Source organism: Myiozetetes cayanensis, unplaced genomic scaffold (assembly GCF_022539395.1).
Source record: "Myiozetetes cayanensis isolate MyiCay16 unplaced genomic scaffold, myiCay2020 scf2-11, whole genome shotgun sequence".
NCBI lineage: Eukaryota > Metazoa > Chordata > Aves > Passeriformes > Tyrannidae > Myiozetetes > Myiozetetes cayanensis.
Genome location: NW_026087411.1, coordinates 88714769 through 88735185, shown reverse-complemented (window position 1 = coordinate 88735185; position 20417 = coordinate 88714769). Strand labels below are relative to the sequence as shown.

At 36.9% G+C, this 20417-nt stretch overlaps 1 protein-coding gene across 1 annotated transcript in view; it reads right to left on the bottom strand.

The window, feature by feature from the left end:
• The window catches only part of LOC126640159 (protein eyes shut homolog), a 673551-nt gene that overhangs the window by 19617 nt on the left and 633517 nt on the right, over nucleotides 1–20417 (bottom strand). The window contains exons 34-37 of the mRNA XM_050315721.1: nucleotides 15487–15653; nucleotides 15165–15309; nucleotides 9546–9720; nucleotides 3115–3287 (exon numbers count right to left, since the gene is read on the bottom strand). Of these exons, the coding sequence (XP_050171678.1) occupies nucleotides 3115–3287; nucleotides 9546–9720; nucleotides 15165–15309; nucleotides 15487–15653 (660 nt within the window). The remainder of the gene's footprint in view (nucleotides 1–3114; nucleotides 3288–9545; nucleotides 9721–15164; nucleotides 15310–15486; nucleotides 15654–20417) is intronic.

Here is a 20417-nt window from a genome sequence, read left to right as displayed (position 1 = left end):
TAAACTAATTCCCCCATATACCTAATCCTGCCAATGTTTGGTTGTCATTTATGCACTTCAGGAACTGGGCTGTCTTTGCTGTGTTACTGTCATAGCTGTGACATTTCCAAACCAGTGGAACAGTGTTCTTTGCTGTTTCATGTACCACAAACATGAAAATGGTTTGAGTCCAAATGACAATGTTAACACTAGGTAAAAAAGACTCCTGTATTAATCATCCATGTCTTTACCATTTCATTACAACCACTTTTATTTCTGGAAGTATAAATTATTAATTTTGTTTTTGTTTACACCAATGTTAACTTTAGAAACCCAACACTCTTGAAGAAGCGTCCTGTCTTATGAGTGTTAATGGGTTTGATCAACATAGTACACGCAAGAAGTGGAGCTTTAAATGATTCTTAAGCGAGTGTATTACTCTGCCTTGCCTGACAAGACCCATTCAGATCTAATTTACAACCCTCTCTGCTTTTCCTAGTGCTCCTTATGGGTGTTTGCCTTTCCAAAGCTGGTCTTAAATTTCACAGGCATCTTCCTACCTGCTAAACCTCTTGATCTTTCTCCTGGAAAAGCAAGTCCTGGCACTTGCTTTGGCAAGTTGAAATATACTATGAAATATTTGCCCTCAGCATTTCAGACAACAAAATACCTGTGCATTACTTGCTGAATATTAGTTGGTTGTGTATAGCCTACAGAAAATGCAGAGTAATTGAAACTGCTACCTTCTCTTCATCAAGTGGATTGATTCTTCTAATTCCTCTAAAATACATGATTTAACACACATTTTATTGCAACCTGGTGAGAATATTGCTCAGTATTTACATTTTGGCAATGATCATTGTGAGATGATCAAGCAAGCCCTGTGAATTTCAGACCATATGTGTCATGAAAACTGTGTTAACTGATCTTGCTCTCCGTGGATTTAGTTTTGTTCTTAGTTTTCCAGCTACTGAACACTTGTTAGGACAGTTCAGACATGTAAAGTTTAACCATAATGTGCTGTATCTCTGCGCTGAGAGTCCTTGCATCCTTGGCTGTTTGAGTTGATGCTCTAAGCAGGACACATCACAGTTAAGAACAAAAGTTTTATCTTCATCTGTACATATGCTTTCATCTCTCATTTCTCATGTACATAGTTCATAAACAACCTAGAACATTGTTAGTGTTTTCTAGGCACATAATTGTTTGATTATTGCCAGTTTGTTTCTAAGTACCCTTAATATTTGTGTTCAGAGTACTCTTCTGTGTTATTGTGGTTCTACCCCTACTGCCCCATTTACTCACTTCACCTGACTTATTCCTATGCAATCCACACTGTTGTATTGTATTTTCCAATTGCAATTATTTGAGGAAGCCCTCTTTGTTATTCTACTGTGCTTCTTTTTTGCCTCATAAATCTCTTCTGTCTTTTTTTCACACTTTTTTTCTTCCTTCTTGCACATTCATTAGTCTTCATCATTTAATTACCCTTTGTTTTCTCTTGGTCCCTTGGGCTGTTCATTGCTCTCTGTCTCTTTTTCTTTTGGCTCCAATAACCACCATTAATCCAGAGATAAAATATTCAATCTTGATAAGCAGCTGTTTTTTAGCAATTTGCCACCCACTAAAAGAGCAAAATGCTCTTTGAAAAATCCCAGGATAATTCATTATTCTGCCAGAGTAAGGTGAAATACAGGGCAAAGAGTTTGGTCAGGATCCATAGTCCCTATTCATAAAAAGAAATAGTCCTTTAAATAAAACAGAGGAAGCCTCTAATGTGTTTACCAGGTGGAGGAATTACTAAAAGGAAGACAATATACAAGAAATACAATTTTCTATTGCTCAGATATAAGCTATTTTTACTGATAATAGTGCCCATCATAAGAAGATCCAAATCTATTCTGAAACCAGAACACAGGAGAGTTTACCTGATTAATCACCTGCTTTATGTATAGCACATGTCCTGGTGATCAGTATCCTGGACCCAGATGGCATTACTTTTGACAACCTCACTTGAAATGAGAATTCAAAGTTGAAAAGTTCATAGAAAGAGCCTTGAACAGCTGTTGCAGTAGAGGCAATAAAGCAAGCACATTCTTACATGGAATAAGGAACTTAACAATGACTTTCCAGAAGCTGTAATGGGGTTTAAAAACTATCCATCTATAGTGTGAGGACTGCGAATCAGGTCAGATGCAGTTCAGCTTCTCAGGTTTGTGCTTGCAGCTCGCATAACAAGGGAGGCTGGACCGTGACAAGCAGTTTGGAAAGTGGGCTATTTAATAGTAACTGGAGTTCTCCAAAAGTTCTGCAGAGAGTTTCTCAAAGAAAATACATAAGCTTGTACAATACTGACATGAATCTAAGAGCTGAGAAGTAGAGGGTGTGGACTGTACTGCATTTCCTTACACTCAGGATGCTTTGATCATTTACAGGAAAAGTCCCTGAGCTTGTAGCACATGTTTCCACATTGTTGAATATTCATTTGTTTAATGTCTTGGAGAAGAAAACAGACAAAGTATTCCTATACATAAGGATAAGAAATGCAAAACCTGCAAACTGAGGACATATTTTGAGGGTGACATGTTGAAAGCAAGCCAGAGAGAATAGTCACTTGAAGATTTTTACAGTGCTATTGGCATCTTTTGTCATCATTATCTGTGCATTCCTACCTAATAGTCAGTGAAGTCATCAGGAACCTTTCCATTAAGCATCAGTAGAAATTAGATAAGGTCCCAGATGCTTCCCCCTTCTTCAGTAGCACTGACATCTCAAGTGTATTTCTCATCATACTTTGTTATGGTGAGCTTGGGAATTGAACTAAGCACTATAACATTTCTCTGCAATGCTTCCTGTCCCCTTGGTATCTAACAAATCATGTCCACACCGCCTGTGAACGTGGTTGAATGATTTGAAAAAATGGAAGGAACAAATGGTATTAAAAATGAGCAGAGTAAGAAAACAATATCTAAAAATTCATAGCTTTGAATTACTTATAAATTCACTTTCTGTAAATAAAATCTATTTTTTACTTTGTGTCTCTATGTCACATTTAATTCATATATTGCAAAATACTGTGACTTTACGTCTATGCGTTATCCCATAACTGTCCAATGCACCGTCTGTTTGACATACCTTGTTCACAGTAGGTACCAGTTGTTCCAAGAGGACAGTGACATGTGTAGCCATTAGGCAGTGGCACACAGGTACCACCTTGCCTACACAGATGTGGAGGATCATGCTCAGGTTCACATACTGACACTGTTTCTGTGCAAAATGCACCTTTCCATCCAGAGAGGCACTCACAGCTGTGGAGGGTAAGTGTGAGGAAAGAATTCAGTATTTTCATCAGAAGAAATCAACATGTCAGTAGCAATCTAATCAAGATTTGCAAGTTTAGATACCTGTATTTAATAATATGATCCAGACTGGTTAACAGAAAAGTTCCTCATTCAACTTTTTTGTGTATTCATTTTATTATAAAAATGTACTTAATAGGAAACATTTTATTTTGAATTTTAAGATTACAATATTAACATCTGTTAAAAAAAAAAGAAGGAGTTGTAGGGGTTTTTTTTTATTGTGTGTTTTGCTCTATAAATAACTCAAAAAGGCCTTGGCTTCATAATTTAGGAGGAGTTAAAGTGAACATTAAAGGGAAAAGGTAGGCAGCTAAGAGCAGCCACAAAAATAAAACCAGATGTTAGCATATGTGAAATTGCTACCAGTCTGAAATTTTAACTACTTACAGAAGTCTGTCAGCAACTGCCTTTCACTGATTATTCTGATAAATTCTTATAACTAGCACATTAGAGGTAGGTTTGTTGAAGCACTTGATGGAAAAAGAATAGTGGGTCCAGCCATGAAAGAGGTGACAATCTGAGTTTCATGTATCTATGACTGTAAATCTACACCATAAGCAAATTCTCTAAACAGACTGAATCATTGGAATTGTTGTTGTCTGCTACTCTTTATGCCTTTCTTTCATCCAGGCCAGGGAAACACACAGACAAAAAAATCACATTAACATCTAAATTTAAAATCAGTATGAATTTTAGAGAAATTTTTAAATACAGAATACACTTGGCACTAAAAATGCCCTCCTTACTAAAGAGTTGAAATATGTTAGACCTATTTGTATTTTAGAATTTAGTAACACTTTATGATAGAAGAAATTTTCCCCTGAATAAAAGCACTTACAGATTGTTCATGGAAGGTTTCTCTCTCAAGGCTAAAAATGAAAACTCATATATTTTGATTGATTCTTAGCCAGTGTTTGGGGATTTTTTTCTATGTGTAAAATCTGTACTTTTTCTTTGAACTCACTGAGATACATTTCCTCCATTAATCACCTCACTGTTTCTGGATATAAGATAATGAGGAGCCTGTGAAACTTCTGTTTCACCAAACCTTCAGATCAGACAACAACATGTAAACAAAACACCTAACAAACTCTTCAGAATGATAAACAGCTATTTGGAAAGAAGAGGAAAAGAGGACAGGACCCTGCAAAAGCAAAAGCACCTCAATTCATCAAAGTCAGTGTCAGAATGCTTTCTGTCTCTGCTATAAATGTTATGCTTTGAGGCATGAAAGCTACTGAGAAGGTGAAGTAATTTAACTGCCTGAGTGCAAACAGTCCTGAGTGCAAACAATTCCCTTTCTTGGGCTGTGAGACAAGGTGCTTGGAGCTGAAGCTACTGCTGTTGGGCAGCATATGTGAGGGTTCTTCCCCTTTCCCTTGCTTGTGTCTGCATATGTCTGTCTAAATTTCTTTTAATTCTTTTGTTTCATGACCTAGCAAAAGCTTTTAAATGAGTTGAAAATTATTTGCAGAGCTGAACGTGTTTGCTGGCCTACAATGGCAATGGTCTATGAACAAACAAAACCTATGGAACACTCCTGAGCAAGTTTGTCTGGTGTTGAGAAGTTTAGATCCAAAATTTCCTAATCTTCAGAGGGATAGGAGAAGAGGCAGCATGTCAAATCCTTCCCATCACGTGGCCTGTCTTGCTGGTCTAGTTTATATCTTCTCGGTTGCTTGTTGTTTTTCCAGACCACGAGAACCTAATAAGCTTGCAACATCATTAGTGCCTTGACTCTCAGGGATTTAAAGACTCATTTCAAAACAGAATGCCTCGAGTTGGAAGGGACCCATAAGGATTGTTGAGTCCAACTCTCTGCTCCTTGCAGAACTACCTAAAAGTGGAGCATCATCCAGACGCTTCTGGTATTTCTTTGGTATGAGGCAAGATTCATTCTGAGATCAAGACAGCTAATTTTATGTTACATTAGGTGCCTCCAGTTGCCTTCCTACAGGTATATGAGAGAAGCAGTTTGAGACCAGCAAGATAAGTTTCTGATGGAGATCACTGCTCAAATTTAGGAAATGGGATCCTCAAGTAGCTGCCTGAGCTCATATGCCAATCAGTGGGTATCCAGCTGAAGCAGTCACAGGAACTGGAGCACCATCCATCCTACAAAACAACACATGCATGACTCTAATGATAAGGTCCTGCAATCATTTAATGCCATGGGACTTATGGTATCTGCCATCTGATACGTGGTGTATCTGAGAGATGAGTGAAGCTAGCAGATAAAACAGAAGAACTGCAGAAGAGTTGTGCTCTTCTGGACATGCTATGAAGATCAGAAAAGGTATCCCAGGACCTCTGCTATTAGACAACTGGAAGGGCTTGGACCTCCACTGATTGTGATGGGATCTTATATGCTTAGCTCAGCTGGAGATACTCTGAGTTTATGTATCTTAGGAGCTAAATGTCACTGCAAAACACTTCTGTATTTTCAGGCTTTTTGAAGAACAGGAATAAAATTAATTCTTCTATACTCCATTTTCTCAAGAACAACTGCCAAAACATCTCTTACTTTTTCTAAATCATGTTTTTTAGGTGGGAAAGGGTAAAAAGTCTTTCCTTCACAACTTTAATAGTGTGTCTGAGAACAAACTTGATAACCTTGAATCCTTAAGTTTTTTGCAAAGGACTCTTATTAAGTACACACTTAATAGGGTGTCCTTCATAGCTTTTACATGGCAGTCAGCCAGTTTAGGAGGCAAGAACTCTCAAATTACATATCCCAGAGAAATATAACAGAAGTTCACTTTCAGTTCTGGAAATTTCAGATACCGCTTCAAGTTCTGAAATTGTTGTATATAGGAAGTTCAAGGATGATTTAATTTAATGTCGTCTTCTTCTTCTTGTCTTGTCAGATTCTTAACAGTGTCATGTAATATTCATAGAATGGTTTTCCAAGTTCAAAGTCCCTTACCAAAGCCAAAATTAGATCTCAAACAAGTAACACAGTTTCTACATAAGCAAGGACAATGAGCGTATGTTGCTGTTGGTTATGGACAAAACATAATTTTTTTAAATATAAAAATTTAGGCATTTAAAAAAATACTGAAAAATAATCTTATTTTACAAACTATGTAAGAAATATCTCTCTGTATTACATACACAAAATCCTAGTCAAACCAGAAGCATTTCTTGAACCTTACTAATTCTAAAAATATAACTAACTTATTCTAAAATATAAATAAAGGTGCTAAAAGATTTGTGAAGAATTGGAAAATTTGCTTAATCCAGTGTGGTTTCCTAATCTAAACCAAAAGTATTTTTACATTCAACATAGAAACTATCATGTTTAAAATATCATTCTCAATGCTAACAAATATGGAACTTTCTATAGTTATGCAAATATGGTGTCAAATCAAACAAATAAGGAGGAGTTCAGCTCTGCACATTCTGACACCTGAATTTAGGAGTCTATATGTAAAATGGGCATTGAAAATTTGTTCTAATTGAATCTAGCCTAATAATGAGACTACAACAGCTCATTTTATGGGATGTACCTCTGCCGTATAGGGGTATGATTTAATTTCCTAAACCTGAGTGGCCGATGCTCTTTGAAAGCTATAGAGTACTGAGAAACCCACATGAGGCTTGGAGATACAACACAAGACTTATGCAAGTCCTAAGCTCTTCTGAAGCAGCAGCTGATGGCCAAACAGTCTACCCAGGGGTATCTGAAGTGACACCATGTGCTTACATTTAGCAAACTGAATCCTCTCCATTATGTCTGATGTTCTGCTCAAAGTACACACAACACACACTTTTTCTCTTACTTCACCAACAAGCAGTTTCTGATAACACAGCTGATGTCATAACACATCACAGACAATCTTGTTATATATGGTTTTCTATCTTCTATGATTCTGTGCCATAAGTAAAATAATGGGGAATATTATTGTCCCTTGAACAACAGATTTTTCATTTTATTATTAAAATATTTCCCCTTTATTTTATTAAAACATAGCAATTGTACTCTGTTGCTGGCCAGAATGTGAAGTTTAATTCTGTGTATTTCTGGTTTTATTTAAATCAAAGCACTATCCCTATAGCAACTGAATCTACAGCTTAAGAGCATTGCACAATTTCTGGCAGGGTGGTGAAAGCAAGACATAAAAATAGCTCAAAATAGGAACAGAAACCTCTGGAGAGATTTTATTTCAGGAGAAAAAAATATTTGAGCACAAATCCAGTCCCTCAAGGACTCTGCTCTTCAAAGGAACACCGATGATTTTAAAAGAGAAGGAAGCTCCCTCTGAGAAAATGTGAGATGGTATTGACAGCTGCTGTGCATTGATAGAAATTATATGTAAACTACATCCACACCTCTTTGGCAATGTTTCACATTTTTTCATTTTTTAATGAGAGGCACATGCATGCACGTACACATAGCATGTGAAGGCCTAGCAGTCTGAAATACGAAGACAGAAATATAATTCAGTAGTAGGTCACTACAGGTTAAAAACAAACAGACAAAACCTAGAAAAGACATTACAACCCCCCCAATGCCCGCAAATTTTATAACAATCCCTAAACTAATCTGGAATACAAATTATTAAACTGTAATGATGAAAAAGAACTCTGCCTATAATTTCAAATATCAATGTTTTCATGTCACCAGCTGCCACTCTAGCCTGCCATCTGCTTTCCAAATGTGCTCTACATGCTGCTGCTGGTGGTTCTGTGTCCCTCATAGACATTAAGGTGCCTTAGCATGGCTGGGTAAGCTGCTGAAGCAAGGATTTAGGGAGGTGAATGGAAGTGGCATGCTTCAGCTGACATTTATGATATTTATTTTTTTCTTGCAATTTTGGTTTTGTATCTCCTCTAATATGCTCGGAAGTGTAAAGGGGGCCATTATCGTTTCTTGTTCTTTAGAAAAATCAAAGACTCTGAATGTAAGGGTTTAACTCTGGCAGGATCCTGCAAAATGCAGTTGGGACAGTTGAGACATACTGCAGTGCAACAATTGGAAAGCAATCCCAAATTATATCTTTCAAGAAGAATATAAATATGCTCATAAGGGGAACGAGGAGGAAATTGTATGCTGAATCTCAGGGTAAATTTTCCAAATTTCAGTACAGCCTTACTAGCTTTAGAAGCACTAGTTGTGTAGTGGTTCTCTTAGAGGTGATTTGTGTCATGGCAGCAAAACCAATTACCATATAATTCTCTCTCCAATACAGAGTCAGTAGATTATTTTTAGCTTGACAGGTATGTAAATTTTTTTTGGTAGCACACAGAAGGACAGGTCTTTGTTGTTTTAAGAAGCATCATACACAGAGGCTCCATGGTGTGAAGCCTGTTTTTTTCATCCTAATCTGTCTTGTTATCTGCACTGTTTTCAGTCTGTGTCTTCAGAAGTTTCAAATCAGCACTTTTCTCTTTCTAAAAAATTGTTGCAAATGTGCGTAAATAAATGAACACATGTGAAAGCACAGGAAGGGAAGCAAGTATAATTAATCTTGGCAGATACTTTTAAAATAAAAAATTGCTCATCAGCAAAGGTTTTACAGCTGCGTTACAAAGTGTTTGAAAACAAGATTTATTACAATGGAAGTGTTGACACACAACAGCAATTTGGAACTGCAAATGTACTTCATTCTTTACCATGCCTTACGGCTCAGGCACTTAGATCCATCTACATTTAGTGACAAGGCAGGACAGACCACAGACTTGACTTCTGGGCGAGCTGTCATTGCTACCACCTATTATTCCATAGATCAGCCATGTGAACAGCTTGTCTGATGAATTGATGTAGTTCAAACAATGTCTGAAGCTCATACAGTTTTAAACTGTCTCAGAAATTTCTGATGTCGGACAGTCAGTGTTTTACTCCAGAAAGGGGGTTCTTTTTCAGGTAACAGAGGTCACTTATTTTTGCCCCATCAACCACATTCAGACATTAAGACAGTCAAGCTCTCCCCTTCACTACTTCTTCTCTTCTACCTTACTGCTCAGTTGTTCTAAAAAACTGTCACACATCTAATTCTTCCCATGAATTTCATAGTAAGTCTAGATGCCAGTCACTTCAGTGAAGCAGAACCAGTTCATCTCTTTTTTCTCTTTTTCTCTCCCTCTTTCATTCTCTCCCTCTGTATTAGGCTCCTTCTATTATCAACACACAAAATTACCATAGTTATTAGTCTAGAGGTCAGTCTCCTCTGTACTCTAAAAAAAGTATATATATGTACTTACTAAACAGTGGAGCCACTTTCTATGCACTTCCCACCATTTCTGCATTTTATTAAACTGCATGGAGAATCTTTACATTGTCCAACATTGCGACCAGAGTTGGGGTGTCCTTCTGGAGAGCCTGGTGATTTAAACCCTTGATTGATGCTGGTACGAACTTGAACATCAAAAATGCAACCTCAAAAGTAGAAAGAAAGAAAGAAATGAGGTTTGAAACAGACATAGGAAATCAAACCAAACCAAACAACAGGACAGTGCAGAGTCTGCTCTTCTAGTGGTGTCACAGAATGGTTAGCCTAACTTAATTCATCAGTATTTCTGAATCACGTTTAGAGATCCATGTGCTAATTTATATTCTGCAAAACTGAAGTTGATGCCATATAGTATATAGTTTTGGATCAAATCCTAAGTAGCTCTTCAAAATATACCCAAGCATCCAAGTGATATAAAGTCACATTTAAAGGTAACCCTAAACACTTGAGAGATGCTATCCATATATGTATATATAAATATACATAAAAAACCTAAAAATCATGTTTTAAACCACTTTAGTTAAACTAGTACAGTATTGTATTTGGAAATGTTCATACCTTTCTAAATCTGATTTATGCAATTTAGCTGAGATACAGTGAATTCCCACAGTGTCTGAAATCATGAGAATAGTAGCTATTCAGCAGTGAATGCCAGAGGCTCTCTGCTTAATATTAAAAGCAGGAAAAGGATATGATATGGAGGTTGCAAGTAACTATTACATTGGTTTTTAAAGCATCACCTAATGTGAGTTTTTGCATGATTCACTGAAATCACATAAGAAAAAGACTTACACCTGAAAGATCCAATGCATATCCAACATGATTTTTTTATAGTCATATACTTTGTTTTAAACAAAACATAAGTAATATCTATTGCAAGATCACTGTTTTAACCACAGTTAGAACAATATTATTAAAAATAGCTTTCTTAGACAGGCTTTTCCATATTGCACACATTTTGTAGTTCTGTTTATATTGACACATAACTGGTTATTCAGAAACTCATAATAAGCAATATAAAAACAGCCTAGTTTGATGATTATTTGCAATCTTTGAATTATTGCTCTTTTCCTTTTTACAGGGTTGGTTTTTAGGCCACCTTATGCTTGGCAAATCCTAACTAATGTTTCATCTCTGTATCAGTAGCAGATAAAGCATGTTCTGTTCTCCTGAGTCTTACTGGAGTGCTAAGAAAAAGCAGCCCAGAGCTCTGTGTAAACAATGAAAAGCACAGTGAGTCCCCAAGGACTGCTAAGGTCATCATGGAAAATAAACTGGCATTTGTGTTGATGACTAGTTTAACTGTACCAGCCACAGTCTAACTGTGCCATCTAGGTTAGGAATAGCTCTTGAGCACTGGAACAAAGCAAGTAGTAGGTACAAAAGTATTTTGGCCCAGATTTGTAAGTTCAACAGAAACTTTTACTTATTTTCCCTGTTTTTTCTAATTCTTAGTCACTGGGATGCAGATGAAGGAGTCAGAGCAGGAATTTGAGCCTGTTGGAGCAAACACTATATAACCTTCTGTGGAGGGATCAGCTGACCTTCTCTCTGACCTGAATTCCCTTTGCTCTGCCAGTTCTGGGCCCCTTTTAATGAGAGGCTGCCAACTATTCTGAATAATGGAGAGGTTTTCTGACAGAGCCAAGTTTGCAAGAGGAACTCAAAAGAAGCTTCTGAATTTGTGAGTTAAACTTAGTGTGATTCTGAAGATTAGAGTTTTATGCAGTTAAACTGTAATCAGACATCAAGACAGTGCACTCAGAGATTATACACTACCTTTTTGTTTGTAACCTTTTGTCTTGGGACTCCTTAGACCACACTTGGAGCTTCCTGTCAATGACCTTTTTTTACTTTCAATTTATTGTATAGCTTTCAGTCCAGTCATGCAGAGCTCACAAACCACTAAAGACCCACCAAGAATGGATTAAGGAAACTTCAGACATTATTGTAAGAAATACAAATTCACTACTCAGCTTAACTTTTTCTTTCCTTTTTTTTTTTTTCTGATATATCCTTATCCTTCAAAGAATTTTTTCCAAAATTTCTCACTAGTCTCCCTTACTGCTTGTAAACACTTGGCACTAATTTGACAAAAAAATGCACAAAGCAGTCATTTTCAAGAAGATGTACTAAAAATGTAGTAAGAGAACTGACAGAAATAGATACATGGATAAAATCTTTTCTATCTGAATGTCGTATTGAATTTACAGATTTCTAAAATTCTACCTATACTAAAATGATTGGGTTTTCCCCTGTTTTTCTTGATTAGTTGTGAGTGGGATGTTTGTCTGAAAGAGGAGATAGCCCCCACCGTGACTCTCAGGACTGCTCTGAGCTGTGACCCAAACACCCAAAGGGCCTGTATGCATCATACCAAACTGTGATGGAAGATGTAAGACTGAGTAAAAGCTAGTTCAGAGCTTACTTTCCTTCTATGACATCTGTGATGCAGGAACATAAAGATAAATAGTCTTTACCGTGGCAGGCTTGCAATACATTCTAGTTTATCGTGAACGTAAACTTTGACCAAAAGGCTACATTTGTATCTATCTGGAACTCATTTGTGTTCTGGGTTTACTTTACCTTAGAATAAAAGTACTACAGCATCTGGAATTTTATTTACTTCTTTCACAAAGTATGAAGAGGTGGCTCAGTCAGAATGAAAGAGGTTCTTCAACAGTTCAGCTTTATGGTAACAGCTTCTTTTGACTATTTACTCCTCCATTTAATAGTATTTGCTGTGAAGGAACAGATTACTTCCAAAGCTGTACTTCGTCCTGCTTACAGGATCATGGGAACAATCAGTTGCTCCTCTCTCTGCTCCTCACTTATTTCTACATGCAAGCCCTGGCTCTCCATCAATTGTGTCCATGGCTGGAGACTGCATCCTTCTGTCAAAGTAGCACAGAGCATGATACATCAGAACTCTCCCTCTTGTTTTGTCCCTGACACCAGATTTCATTCTGCCTTTCTCAGAGATGAGAGGTTTGGAAATTCAGCTGTAACTTCCAGCTTTTTCCCAGTACTTATCTATCTCACTTTGTGTGAGTCATTGTGTTGAGTTGTGCAGACCTTTGAACACAAGGCAGTTGGTTTTATACTCCCACTTCAGATTGTTCATAATCAGCAGGCTGAATCTCTGGCTACAGGATCTGCAACTATCTAAAACCCACACTTTACTTTTTAGAGCAGCTGCAGTGTGCTCTGTAACACACCTCAGAAAACCCTCAAGGGTCCCTTAATTACACTGTTATAGGAAATGAAAAAAAAGCCAAGCATTGAAGTAAACCATCCTACATCCCATTTACAAAAGGCTCTTGTAAACCCACGAGGAGCCTCAAATTCAGATGAAGCACAGAGATTGTCAAACTCCACATGAACTTGGCTCCTTCCTCTGAGCTCTACCTTTACTAGTTTCTTCAGCTTCTCTCAGGGCCTGAAAGAAGTTTTCTTCATCAAACATTCATAGGCCTTTCAAAAGAGTCTACAGGTGCTGATCTCCAAATTTTGTAAATTTAAAATTCCCCAACTTTTGATTATTAAATTACAGCTTATTAGAGACATTTTCAGTTTCCTCCTCCTCCATGGAAATTACTTGAAAAACTGCTAAAGGCATGCAAGTAAGGGAAGAAATGGTCTGAAACAGTAGCTGTACAGAGTAAAATTCTAAATTATTGCACACTGACACTGGGGACATTTAGTCTGCAGTAGTAAGGCTGGCCTCAATGTTTCTTCATCCAATAGTGATTGCTTACAAAAGGAGAGGTACACTCTGGTATTAGAAGCAAAATGGTTTTAATAAATCATGTCTTTAAAAGCAGCCAAAAGCACTTTCCAAAAGTCTGTGTGGTTTAATCAACTATGTGCTGGATAAATTTATCTTGACTGTTACTTCCAGAGTTTTTCTGTGAGTTCCCTACAGCTGCAAATTGACTGAAGAAAAATAGTTCAGAATTTTCTTTTATGTTATTGGCATTGCAGTTCCCACTCTGGAGAAGAGCTAAGGAGGTTTATTTCTGATCTTGAGGATCCTGAGACCTGAAACTGGGGAAATTCCGAGCTAGAAGAACAAATGAGATGCTGACTACATAAGAAAATGTCATAGAATATTGGTCATAGAGAAGTGCAGATTCCTTGAAAATCAGTATGCCCTGGAGAACAGAGACAAGCTGCTGTTGGGAACTGGAGCACGGAATGAATTAGGAAGTATAGTAGACTTACTATTGTGAATGACAGGGTCAAAGAGTAAATTGCTGATGTGCTACATGATTGACAAAATTTTGTAGAAAATACTTCTTTAAAAGAGTGAGAAAAATCAATAACTAATATGGTAACTAACAGTACATGAACTTTGATTTTTTTTTTTTAAATTTTGAAATATTATTCATACTACCTTTGTAGAAATGTGGCCATTACAATACAGTTGCAACAGTTTCAAAAGGTTTATGGCTAAAGTGAAGCACCAGAGATTCCTGTTGGTCACCCCTAACATTGACATGTCCATAAGTAAAGCCGGAAGTGCTTCACAAATATTGACTCAATTAAAATACTTGCAGAGACACTAGGTTTTTATGATATGCCAATTTGTAAGCTGTTAAGAGGCTGTGATAAGTTTAACTATACAATTCATACTTTCCTGAAAAGACAGAGATGGCTGAGATATTAGTTAATATGACTTTCTGAGTGAAAAGTTGACCATAGGATATGAAATTGATTTTGAGAAAATTTCTACTGTAAGAAAAAGAAGTAAGGTGATGGCTGGAAAATAGGCAGTTTCGTGGTCTTAGTGCAAATGGGGTGTAGTAGCGTATGAAAGTGAATTTTATTGCTATGCTTGTCTTTGATAATGTGCCCCCAGTTTTATAAGTGAGAACTTAGACTTTGTTTTACTATTTCAAAATGTTTACTTTTAATTTGAAAGGCTTTCCAGTCCTTAAAATAAATTGAAGTTTACCTCACGAATATCAAGGACATTCTTTCTAAGGGAATAAGGAATGAAAATAAAGTGTCATGAACAAATCCTTTGCGTCATTGCTGAACTGGTAGGAGTTGAAGTCAGATTTCTACAAAGCTTCAAATATTAATTTTGAGGCAGAAATTAGTATCTGTTAGATTCTAAGAGGATTCCCAAGAGGAATTACTTAGGTCCTGTCTGGAGACCTAGATCATAATGTTAGGGAAAAAAATCAGATTTCATGGTGTCCTATCAGAAAACAGGTTTCAGCACGAAAGCTATTACCCAAACTAGCACTGCCAGTCACAGTGGGAAGAGAATCTAAACTACCACAGGGAAAGGAAGCCCTTCTGAGGAGATGTTATAGAATGGGGACACACAAGAAGAGATTATATAATTGCAAACTTCCATTTTCAGCAGAAACAGAAAGTATTAAAACTATTTAGTAAAGCCTCTTTTTGCATCATGTTTCTTAGGCTATTGTAATGAAATAATGAAAAAGCCACAGGAATTTCAGCCAGGAAATCCCAGTTTGTTTCCTGATAAGGCAGAGATTTTATATCTTTCTTTCAAAGGCAACTGAAACAATCTAATGCATATTTTAAAAGGAATTGAAAATTATTTAATATTTACCTTGAAAGCCATTCTTAAATCTCGGTCCCTTTGGTAGGAGTTCTGGAGTATACTCACGATAACCTCCTAAATAAAACTGACTGAAGACATTGAGTCCAACCAGCCTCCCAGGAGAAGTGACAGTTTTATTCTTCTGATCATCCACCTGTCAATGAGACATTTATATTTGTTACAACAAAGGAATTTATCTTGTTTAGAAAGTCCTAAGGAAGACAGTCCTCCCAAGTTTACAGAGAAACATAGAAATAATTTTTAATCTTCCCATATAAGATGTGAAAATATACAGAGAGCACTTTCCTTCTAAAGGAATTACTTTTTTTACCTTCAGCCAGCCTTTTTGGAGATTTCTGCCAAGATGGATGACATGAATATGGAGTGTCAGATCAAGTGCCTTGCTGATGATTGTCGCTGTGCCAGAACCTAGATTGTAGCTATATACCACTCTCCCATTACGGAGGCCTAACTCCAAGAAATCATCTCCATTCAGACCTGAAAACACAACAAAATAATAACTACTTATTCCAGGATTTAGTGAATACCAGCACACAAAATATTCTTGAAATTCACTGAAAAGATAGGAGTTCAGCAAAATTTTACCCAGGAAGGTTTTAAGATTCTTAAGTATTTCTAATGTTCTCTGCCTAACTTGTAATACTAGTTCCAGTATTTTTGTGAATTTAAAATAGAAACTGCAGAGGTTTTATACATTTATAGGCTTTTTAAAGGTAGATCTTTTTCACACTGCAGTTAAGTTATGGCATCCATAAAACCTGTTGACAGTGGTGGATTTAGAAGTCATTGCTGTTCCTTCCCCTTGGAACACAAATAAATTTTCAACTTTTTCCAAACTCTAAAAAAACCCCAAATAATTGAATTTTCAAGTTGCATGTGAGAACAGGACCTGACTTAATCCTATTCCAGTATGCTTTCGGCTTTCATGTTAGGTACTTTAACAGCTTCAAAACCTGCAGACACCTACTTCTGTGAGGCAAGGGTGGTAGCAGGAATATGTGCCTGGAGAAGCTCTAGCAGCTTCTGTCAAGCTCCGTCTGCTGCCCTTGACTCAGTAGCACCTGGAGACTTTATTGTACCTGCCCCTGATTAGGGAGGCTCTAGAATGTTCCTTAGTGGTATTTCTCTGGTCAGAACAGCCATGTGCTTTAATTCTCTAAAGCCCTTCTAAATTTCGGGTTAGAACCCATTAATTTTCAAATTTGAAGTAAACTATTTAATTTCTTTATATGCTATATAAATATAATTGCAGTTTGTGTTTTTCAATCACCATACTGTAAAATCTCATTTGACAATTTTAAGTCTGACTTAAAGCCCATGAGTAAGAATTCAGTCCTTGGAATTGAGTTCAATTCTTGGAACTGTTCTCAGTTGTCCAAGTAAACACATTTTTACACTGGCATCTTTGAAGAGTATTCAATCTCTCATGCAGGCAAGAGTGGAACCACCATTGCTTAGAGAAAACATGATCAACTCGTTTCTTTTTAGTAATCCCACCCTTTTGCATATACACTTTGCATAGTAAAAGAACCAGGATACAAAAAAATGGTGAAGGAGAAAAATGTTCTCACTCTTGCGTTAGGATGTCCTGAATTGAAATTCAAAGCCATCCATTTATTTTTAGAAGTCTCCTGTGAATCCAAGCAATTCAGTGCTCAATTTCATGCCTGCACACTGTGCTTTATTTGATATTTTCTTCTGTTTTCATAAGGCTATCTCATTTTGTATTTGTTTCTGGGAAGGTCTCTTCCTATTTGTTCCTCCAGTATCATATGGTGACCCTCATTTCAAATGTGTCTTGATGCCCCTGCCTCAAATGCATGGGAAATTTACTTCATTTGCAAAAGATAAAACAGGCTTTTCCCCAAGAAACAATGATACCTATATATTGTCCTCCCACTGAAGTTCTGCATATTGCTGTTTCACGACCAAAAATGCCTTATTCCCCTTATCTCATATTCTATAAATGAACATGCTGCATTAGCAATGTGGGGGGCAGGGAGTGCTTCTTCTATACAGAAGTTTGTTTTTGCTGTACAGTTACTATTTTGATGCAACAAGAATATATAGAAAAGACTATGAATACACTGCCTCTGTAGAAAGTGTGCAGTTACATTCAGTTGTATTAGAACACTAACTATTCATTTTTTATTACAATTATTTGTCCATGACTGAATGAAATTCCATTGCTTTCAGTTAAACTGGCACATTACCAGTGAAGGATTTCCAAACTGAAAATAACTATTATTTTAAAAAATCATTACTAAAGTTTCTATTTTCAGCAGAGTCTACATGTTTTTACCTGCAAAACTAGGGGAAGCACATTAAAGACAAACCGTTGTTTAAAATGCTCTGAATTTTTAAAAGGCTTTTTTGGAAATGGAAGTACATTAAAGAAATGCAACAAGGTCAGGACTCTACAAAAATGATGTGGTGAAGATAATCATGGAATCATAGCATGCTAAGGGGTCAGAAGGAACCTTAAAGATCATCTAGTCCCATTCTCCCCTGCCACGGGCAGTGACACCTTCCACTAGATCAGGTTGCTCAAGGCCTTATCCAACCTGGCCTTGAACACTGCCAGTGTTGGGGCAGAATAGTATAATGTCAAGAGTCTGCATAAATTAAACAGTTTTAAACTTTAACCATGTATACTGGGACAGAATTTCATAGCAACCCACAAGAGGTTAGCCATGACATCGATGCCTGTGGTTTGGGCAGAGTGGTTTGGGTGGAGGGGGATCAGGTAGGGTGCAGCAAGAGAATGCTAACTACAAGAAATGGGATGAAAAGGAGAAAGGGAAAACTGTAAATGAAATATTAAAAATACCTCCTTACAGTAAGATCATAGGCTACAAAACCCTTCACTCTCCTTCTGGGTGAGAATGTTATTGCTTGATACTCAGTAAATTGTTAGAACAACAGCATCTCCTCTTGGTGAAATAAGTGAAGTTCACTTGGTAAGAAACTGCTTTCTGGTAATTAAAATGTAGGGTGCTCAGTCTCCCCAGCCATTTAAACTAAGATAAAAATAGCAATTTACCAGCAGCATTTTACCAGGTGCCTCGTTGTTTCTCTTTGTTGAGTCTTGCCCTTGGCAGGTGTGCTGCTGACCACCCATCATTTGTCAAGGGGATGCAGAAATGCATGATTACTGTACTGCAGTGTTCACACACACACACAAACTATATGCAAAGTAACAAAAAGCCAGGTTTCTGCCTGACAACTGCATAATAAACCTAGAATGCTAGTAAATCTCATTAATAAAAATGACACCAGTAAGTTGTTTTTTTTTTTAAAACTCAGATCAGCTAATTATTGAAAGACCTACACTCCACAGTCACTTGGAGAATACAGTGTACACCTTGCAGGCAAATTCGAGACAAATTTTACTGCAGCATATTTTATATTTTTAAGAATTTTTTTTGTGTTCTCTTTTGATTAATGTAAGTGAAAAAAAAATCACGTTATTTTACACCACTGGTGTTCTACATTTCATATTTGCATTTGCTCTACCTGGAGCAAAGGCAATGGACTAATTGGTATAATTTTTGTTTGGTTACATTTCCTACAATTGGAAATGTTTCAAACAGGTGTCTGAAATTCAGTTCCCAAGGTTGCAGAAACAATGTGGTGGTTCATTCTTGTTGTTGAAAAAAATGTTCTGAAGATTCCTTTGTGTTTGTATTACAACAGAGTTGTGTACTTTTCTTATAAAAATTTAGTGATGGGGACACTGGCTTCTGAACACTGTTTTCTAAATGACTAGATGGAAATGTTTTAGGTAACTTCAACTCTACACACCATTTCTACTCAGCCACTCAAAAAAGAAAGACAATATTTCCTCCGCCCACACCAATAAATTATTAGTAAATGAAAGGAAAAGCTGCCTGGGAGTGAGTGGTGACTATTCCAGGAGTAAAATATGGCATGCAGAGCATTAGACCTGGATGTAGTTTAAATAGTGTGAATGTAGTACAGTAAGCAGTATCACACATATCTGACCATGTTTTGCTGCAGTTTGGAAGAAAACTTAACAAAATCTGACTCACACAGAGACAGAGGCAGAGCTAAGTTTTGAGTTGAAATATGCTTACCATGGTTTAGTACTTATTTGTGCTGGGGTAATTTGGGTAATCAACCTGATAAATTAAGTAAATGGTCTGTACCAGGGTGTCATGGCACACTGAAGTACAGTTGATTAGCTGAGCTGCACCAGCTAAATTTGACAGGATCTTTGCAAATGAAAAGTAGCAGACTGAATGATATCACACATAGGTAAACTGCTGAACCATTCTAAACTAACAAGTCTTAGTTTGCACTGCAGTAAACTAACAGCCTGATTCTTGGAAGTTTACCACAGGGAGAAAGGGGAAGAAGCCCCAGGGGGTGCAGGAACTTGAGTAATGAAAATTAACAGAAACCAAGACCTAAGAAAATATCGAATGTATTAACATAGCAAATGGGGAATATCCTGTATCCTTCTGATGTAATGTACTGCAATTGTTTTTTTAGATATATGTGTTATTGCATCCTGCCTCCCCCAAAATTATTTTTAATGATGCGTTTTGGGAGCTCAGTATCTTAAAACTCCTAATAATAATAAATTCTCCCCTCTTTCATTCTCCTGAAGTTCATTCACCCAAAATTTTCTGCTACTGTTCAGCATAAGCATTGGGTTTCTGTAGCTCATGGGCCATATCTGCCAAACTCATGTGATGTTTTAGATATGGTAAAACATCTACTATGGTAGTAGAGACTTGTATTTACGTACCTGAATCACTCTCCATCTGTGTTGGATTTAGACCCAAAGACACATCACCAAACCTCCCTCCTAGACTTCAACAACCCAATTGCTGACAACTCCAAACCCAAAAGTTAGGTCACACTCCAATTGCAGAAACAAGGTAAAAATAAGTTACTTGCTTCTAATGATCTATGAAGAATAAAGTAGTTTCTACTCTGACTGCTTTATGTCTGCAATAAATTTTCATTAGATTTTTCCCAACTTTCATCAATATTATAGCTTCTTTGTGGAGTAATGCTAAGATGGACAGAACACAAGTAGTGTTTCTATTTTAGCCCATTGCAATTCTCATGCCATGCAGCCTGCCCCAGAGTGATGCTGATGCTGTGAAGAGGTATCTTAAGTGTTGCTAAAATCTTAATACAAATTCTGTAAGTAGATTTATACAACCTGCTTCTCAGCTATGTTAATCAGATCAAGTTGAATGCTTTGCT